General features: G+C 42.1%; 1 protein-coding gene across 1 annotated transcript; it reads left to right on the top strand.

The window, feature by feature from the left end:
• Window positions 1–5897: 5897 nt before the first annotated feature.
• On the top strand, window positions 5898–6806 carry LOC131220230 (leucine-rich repeat receptor-like protein kinase TDR). Its single transcript, XM_058215188.1, has 2 exons — window positions 5898–6021; window positions 6271–6806. Exons 1-2 carry the CDS (start codon window positions 5898–5900, stop codon window positions 6804–6806), a joined length of 660 nt encoding a protein of 219 aa, XP_058071171.1.
• Window positions 6807–7163: the final 357 nt, after the last annotated feature.

Genomic DNA, 7163 nt, shown 5'->3' with positions numbered 1-7163 from the left:
GGGAGTGAGTGATCAACTCAGTGGTTCCATTAATATCAAATTACACAAATTATCAAATCCACATGCACAATTAATGAAAAGCAACTTAAACAATCCTTAGATACTTTTATTAATGCACGTGCATGCCAATATGATATAATGGATGCCCTTGCCATCCAACACTCCATCATAGTCACTCCATCTTTACATTCGTAAATGACCAACACTCACTCATCATGCGACTTCAATTGTCGAGACGTCACACCTAGCTAATGAAATACATCAATGGTCATGTTAGCCGAGTGTTTAGTTAAGTTCATTCGTTCAACAAGGTTAGAGAAACTAAGGCACTCCCACGAAATCAAAAGCCCTAACCCGATGGTGAGTCCTATGCGACTATGGTAACCCCGTGTTTGTGACCCTTGATCCGTCTAGATTTATCACTCCTAACTGAACTCATACGAAAAGCAAATTGTAAACTGAATTGCTCGCAATCACTATGGGGAGGCTCGTCACCCCGTCGTAGCCCGATAGCTCGAACACAGTGTCCCATACCATCATACCCGGCTCTCGAGACTTATGAATCGTATCACTAGCGGTTGTAAGTGGGCATTTAAGGGCACGTGGAGTGTCCCAGGTTCAAACATGTGTGATCATACATGATGAACACACATGGTTGGCCACCTAGTGGACTAATTCGACTGACTCAGGTGAACTACGGTGCAACCGGCACTGAGTGCAAGTATCCCATATAGTCCAACTACTGTTGGTTGTCCGTTTTCGACATGGATCAGTTAAATTGGCCCATGACAGTCGATCCAATTGGACTGCCCTTGTGAGTTCTTCTAATTTGCTGGCCAACCTAATTGACTAATGGACTAAAATTTAATAGTATGCCACAAACATTTCTAGATTTATCACTCCTAACTGAACTCATACGAAAAGCAAATTGTAAACTGAATTGCTCGCAATCACTATGGGGAGGCTCGTCACCCCGTCGTAGCCCGATAGCTCGAACACAGTGTCCCATACCATCATACCCGGCTCTCGAGACTTATGAATCGTATCACTAGCGGTTGTAAGTGGGCATTTAAGGGCACATGGAGTGTCCCAGGTTCAAACATGTGTGATCATACATGATGAACACACATGGTTGGCCACCTAGTGGACTAATTCGACTGACTCAGGTGAACTACGGTGCAACCGGCACTGAGTGCAAGTATCCCATATAGTCCAACTACTGTTGGTTGTCTGTTTTCGACATGGATCAGTTAAATTGGCCCATGACAGTTGATCCAATAGGACTGCCCTTGTGAGTTCTTCTAATTTGCTGGCCAACCTAATTGACTAATGGACTAAAATTTAATAGTATGCCACAAACATTTCTATTTTAGGGAAAGACAAACATACTTATCAGTAATTCAGGATATTCCAATTAATATGGGCAATCAAATGAACATGCATGGTGCATAATTCAATCATCATAGGATCTAAAATATTAAATTAATTAAATGCATGTATCAGGGAAAAATGTAGGGCATATATATGGGCAGGAATTTCAGCAAATCTCGTCTATTCTAGCATTTGTTCAAATATTTAGCTACACTAAGCATGATTTGTAATTTACAGAGTAAAATTAATATAAGGGGTTTCCCTGATTTGTATGTAACTGTAATTTCAATACACAATCATTATTTGCGACATAGGTTCGATAATTGATAACCTAAAGGTAATGGTCTGCACCTAGGGGTACTGGTCCGACGATTCCTTAGCGTCGCTCCTATGATTCCAGCCGAGTATTTAACGGATGGATGCCCTGCGTCAAATAGGTTAGCTCATAAGGGCGCATGTAACAATTCACAAGGCTCAAATTTTTTAAGGGGGTTAGAGGATTACCTTTCTTTTACCGCCGATTGTTCCTTTATGGTGGGACGAGGTTGCGAGCTCCAACGTGGGTAGTGGTGGCGGGGAAATCCTCCCAACCAACTCCTTAAAGAGTTCTTACCTTCATTTCTCCCCACTCCCTCTCTTCCCTGCAATTGAAATTTCGTATGGGAGTGAGGGAGTGAAATTTGGGCCTTAAATAGTTGAGGTTTTGTATCTAAAAAGCCCTGTGGGCCCCTTTTCTAACATGCATGTCCATAGTGGGTTGAATTTTGGCCCACGTGGCTCCTTCAGGGGCCCACTGGCTCATTCGCACTATGGGGTAGATGCCCCATCATAGGATCCATGATTAGTCCAAATCGGGTGGAGATTAGATGCCTCAATCGACCGTGAGGACCCTACTTGCGATCGATGGCTATCGGTGCTCCATCGGGGCCGTAATTATACGAATATGAGTATGAAAATATTTTCGACTCATGGATTGAGTTTAGTTGCAATTTTGCAAATGAGTGGGGCGTACTTCACTTAAGTTTTAGATTCATGTTTAGGAGAATCGTGTGTTTCAAGCACTAACTTCCCAGCTAAAGTTGTGCAGTTCAGGACGCCGTCTGAATTTGTCGTCTGCGATGGATCTCAAGCCCAATAAGACCGACGATTTCCTATAGTTTCAGACTTAATAGAACTTCGATGGGCAACCCATGCTCATTTTAAATTATTAGAGCGGATTTTGGGAGGGGCAGCCCCCGCGGCCCATTTTCAGTTCCAGTCATACTTAGATTTACTTTCATAACTTGGTGATAGTGGCACCTGACATTATTTATTCCCAGTTTCTAAGGTCTGGCACATGTATCCCATGTGGGTTGCATAATGCAGTCCTGAGGCGGTTCTGCTAGGATGCAGTAACAATTTGGCGTGCGCGTTACACTGCCGCCTTAAGGTCTTGCATTCGAACTTCTTGATCACAACATCACACGTAGCATTCCCATTAATGCCGATTGTAATTCCCCAGTAGGCGTTTGAAATATCCTCAAATGTCTTATAAAGCATGGTTTTTTGTTGCCACGTCACCTTCATGGGGCGCCCACAGTTTCTACTGTACATCTAACAAATTCAAGATTGGCACCCGTAGTGCGGGTCGAATGCGTGGGGGGTTGGCAAGTCTCTTTTATTAGTTATTACAAGGAATGATGGAAATGAGAAAAAAATGCCCTGGAATTCCACCGACGGGTTATCTGATGCACTGGCAGACTATGATGATTAATCGTGCACAGAGCTATTATACACGTGCGCAACCATACCCCATACCACAATTCATTCCGTTCGTGTGGTAGGGAATAATATGGATGGGACATGATACTGAAGAGAAATTCTAACCATTGATTTATAGCCATCAAAGGTCCGAAATGGACAACAACCGCCATTAATCAAATATTATAATTGTCCAATAAAATGATTTTTGGGTGTGTCCGATGCAGGTGCTACCTATTATTTGGACGGTTTTGATTGAGTTTTATAAGTGCCAAGTGTACCCTGTCCTTGTCCCTATATTAATCTTCCAGCTTATAAGGCTAAGGTATACGCGCCAAGTGTCAGATGGCCGTCTCTATAAATATGAACGGTCGTATTCTGCCAGCGTATGAAGGTTTTTGTCAAGTGTAACATGGCCATCTCCATAAATATGAATGGTGGTACCGGCCAGATGTGGCCGTGGGACCCATCCTGATCTGAAAGCGAAGGGGGCAACTGAAAAGGAATCAAGCTAAGAGAGAACGCTCACCTTTGAATTTCATAGTGGCAAATCTGAGTGGTAAAATAGTCTGCGTTTTGGAGTAAACATTCATCTGAAATGGATGAAGGGTTTTAACGGACTGGATTTTATTTATACAAAATGGTAGGTCCCTGCTCCAACTTCCAAGCAACGATGGTCATTGCCTCTTAAAATGTTCCGTATGCTAGGCACGGACGTGGATTTCCTGCCAAAGCCTTTCGCAGGAAGTTCCTGCGCTGGAAACATAGGTGGGGCCCACCGTGATGTTTGTGAGATATCTAATCCGTCCATCTGTTTTTTGAGATCATTTTAGGACATGAGGCCAAAAACAAGCAGGATCCAATATTCAAGTGGGCCGAGGAGGTAAGGATTGAACAAACACAGTTGAAATATTCCTGGGCCACAGAAGCTTTGAATCAGTCTAAGAATTGTGGTTTCGGTTCATCTCAGTGGTAATGACGTTATGAACGGTATGGATGGCATGTAAACATCACTGTCAACCCAAGGAAGTTTCAACATTAGAAAATTCCCTACTTACATTTGCCATTACTTGGGCCACTTAAGTCTTGTATCCTTCTTACTTTTGGTCTCAATTTCTTAAAACGATCTAAAAAAATGGATGAACGGATTAGATTTCTCAAAAACATCACGGTGGGCCCCACCCAAGTTTACAGTGCAGGAACTTCTTGCAAAAGCCATCCGTGTCCCTATGACACAGGAGTTCTGGATCAGATCGATGTCGGCGACCGGAAGAAGCGGATTGGCTGGTGTACCACACATCAGTTATACAGCTGCTAGCTGCTGTATTGATGTCAGCAAGTTCTGTGAGACCCATCTTGAGGTATGTGTTATATCCAAACCATCCATCCATTTGGAGATGTCTTATTAAGGCTTGATTCGAAAAATAAGACAGATCTAAAGATTAAGTGGACCACACTGCAAAAAGTAGTGGGAGATTGAACGTCTACCAATGAAATCCTTTTGGGGGTCACAGGAGTTTGGGATCAATATGAAATTTGTTTATCCACTTCATCGATGGATTTTTGACTTTATTAACAGATTGGATGGAAAATAAACATTACGTTGGGTTCTAAGAATTTTTCGCTGGTTAAAATCATTATCCTGCCTGGTGTGGTTCCTCTGAGGTTTGTACATGATTCTAATATGGATATAATAAGTACATCATTGTGAGTGCAACTTTGATCTCCTTTGAACGTAAGGGCCTGTTTGGCCGGGCAGATTAGATGGAATTGGATGGTATTAGAGTGGATTGCACGGATTTCAAGGTAATGATAGCTGAGTCAGGGAATTGGTGCAAGATTTATGGGATTGTTATATCTCGGGATTGCCATATCCAGTCTATTTGGGACGCCGGATTAAACCTTCCAATCCCTTTCAATCCCTCTAACCAAACACGTTCTAAGCAATTTTAAAGGGATTAGGGTGGATTGGATGGGATTTAAAGGTAATGATGGTGATGTCAGTCGTTTGTCTTAAGATCCATGGGATTGCTATATCCCGGGATCAGATCCCGTCTCACTATACTAATATTGTCATTTAGGAACGGTTTAAAACTGTTCCTAAATGGTTCAGGAACGGTTTGAAACCACTCCTAAACGAGGCATCATAGAAAATCAGGAACAGTTCAGAACCGTTTTGGGTACGATTTCAATTTTTAAAAACGAAATTTTAGGAATGGTTTTAAACCGTTCTGGTGCCAACGGTCACATTTTAGGCATTAAATTTTAGAAACGGTTTTAAACGCTTTTAATGTTGCCAACGGTTAGATTTTAGGACAAAATTTTAGGAGGAATTTTAGAAACAATCTACTTATATTATATGCCAGATAATTACACAATTAGAAGAAAAAGACAATAAAATGATTCACACACATAATAATCTTTTCCTTCTTTTCTAGTACACATTTCAATTTCAATACAACATTTCATTTCCAGGCTTCTATAATCCAACAATTCCTTACTCTTTTCTAGAATGATCACTGCCTTAAGATATGACATCTGCTGCAAATCCTTATCTTCAATGTCTTCTCGTCCATCCCCCACAACCCGATCGATCTTTTCCACCAACTTGGCCTGCACATCCCGATGCTTCACTAGGTTCACCATGATCCACTGCAGTGATGTGGACGTTGTGTCTGTATGAGAGGGACGAAAATCTCTTCCTATCTTCTGTGTATCGCTAAGACATCGTTCCACTGCTTTTGAAAGATAATATTTCCCAGCATTGGCAAGAAAGTGAAGACGGAATGGGAAGAAGCGCTCAACAGCAAGCGGTCCTCAGCATTGGCAATTTGCACGCTCTGAAAGAACAGAACAGACTATTTCAGAACTTATCCCCTTATCAACCTGCCACAAAATCATCACAAATATGTATGAAGTTCATCAGGATATTTATAATCGGTCCTGCTGCTTAAAAATCTAAAATGGCTAAGATTTGACTGTAATCAACAAAATTGATATTCAGAAAAGTTGTCCTTCCAAACGTCAAAAGAAATGTAGTGAGAATGGCAAGCCTCACTCCAGAAAAGCACATGCTCGAGGTTGCTCTAGTCTCCGCGTGACAAATTGATGTGCCTAAAGTACAGTCATTCAAGAGCCTTGAATTCCTTCTCCTTGCAGGGAATTTACTGAGTGGCGAAATCCCTCCTGAGCTGGGGAACCTAAAGACAGTGACCCATATAGAGATTGGCTACAATTTCTACCATGGAAGCATCCCATGGCAATTGGGAAGCATGCCCAAACTTCAGTACCTCGATATGGCGTATGCCAATCTCTCCGGCCCAATCCCTGACTATCTCAGCAACCTGGCCAATCTTCATACTCTGTTTCTCTTCAGGAACCAACTCAGCGGATCGATTCCATGGAGCTTCGGCAACATAACGTCTCTCATGAACATAGACCTGTCTGAAAACCAGCTCTCTGGATCCATACCGAAGAGCTTCGCAGGCTTGAAGAATCTTCGTCTGCTCAGTCTCATGTATAACAGCATGAGCGGTTCAATTCCAGATGGAATTGCAGACCTTCCCGCTCCTCGATACACTTCTAATATGGAACAATCTCTTCTCAGGCCCGCTGCCGCAGAGCTTGGGCAGGAATTCTTAGCTGAAGTGGCTCAATGTTTCTACAAATGGTTTTACGGGGATTGTTCCACCTGATCTCTGTTCAGGTGGTAAGCTGTTGAAGCTCATCCTTTCTAGTCTGGCCTTCCTTCTTGCAGCTGTTGTCCCATAGACGGGCTTCATATCTACCAGTCCACCTATGCCTGATATAAATAAAACCAAATAGCCTTATTATAAGCAAAATAGAAAGCAATGAAAGTAAAATAGAAGTGGCAGCAACCCACAGGAAAATAAAAATGTATCATTGGAAGCATCACACATAAAAGAACAATCATATCCACATTCTCGTTTTGTTTTGCTCTTGTTACATTAGATGTGAATATAATAACAAAAAGTAAGGAGGGCACAAAGGCATTCACCAAAGATCCCTGCTAAGGATATTCATGAAAAGAG

This window comes from Magnolia sinica, chromosome 12 (assembly GCF_029962835.1).
Source record: "Magnolia sinica isolate HGM2019 chromosome 12, MsV1, whole genome shotgun sequence".
Classification (NCBI taxonomy): domain Eukaryota; kingdom Viridiplantae; phylum Streptophyta; class Magnoliopsida; order Magnoliales; family Magnoliaceae; genus Magnolia; species Magnolia sinica.
This window is presented reverse-complemented; position numbering and strand designations above follow the sequence as displayed.

What these genes read in the sequence shown, in the direction of transcription:
- LOC131220230 (XM_058215188.1), top strand. Translation starts at nt 5,898, where the DNA reads ATGGGAAGAAGCGCTCAACAGCAAGCGGTCCTCAGCATTGGCAATTTG. An exon ending in CACAAAATCATCACAAATAT is followed by an intron (nt 6,022 to 6,270) that starts GTATGAAGTTCA and finishes TTCTCCTTGCAG; the next exon opens with GGAATTTACTGAGTGGCGAA.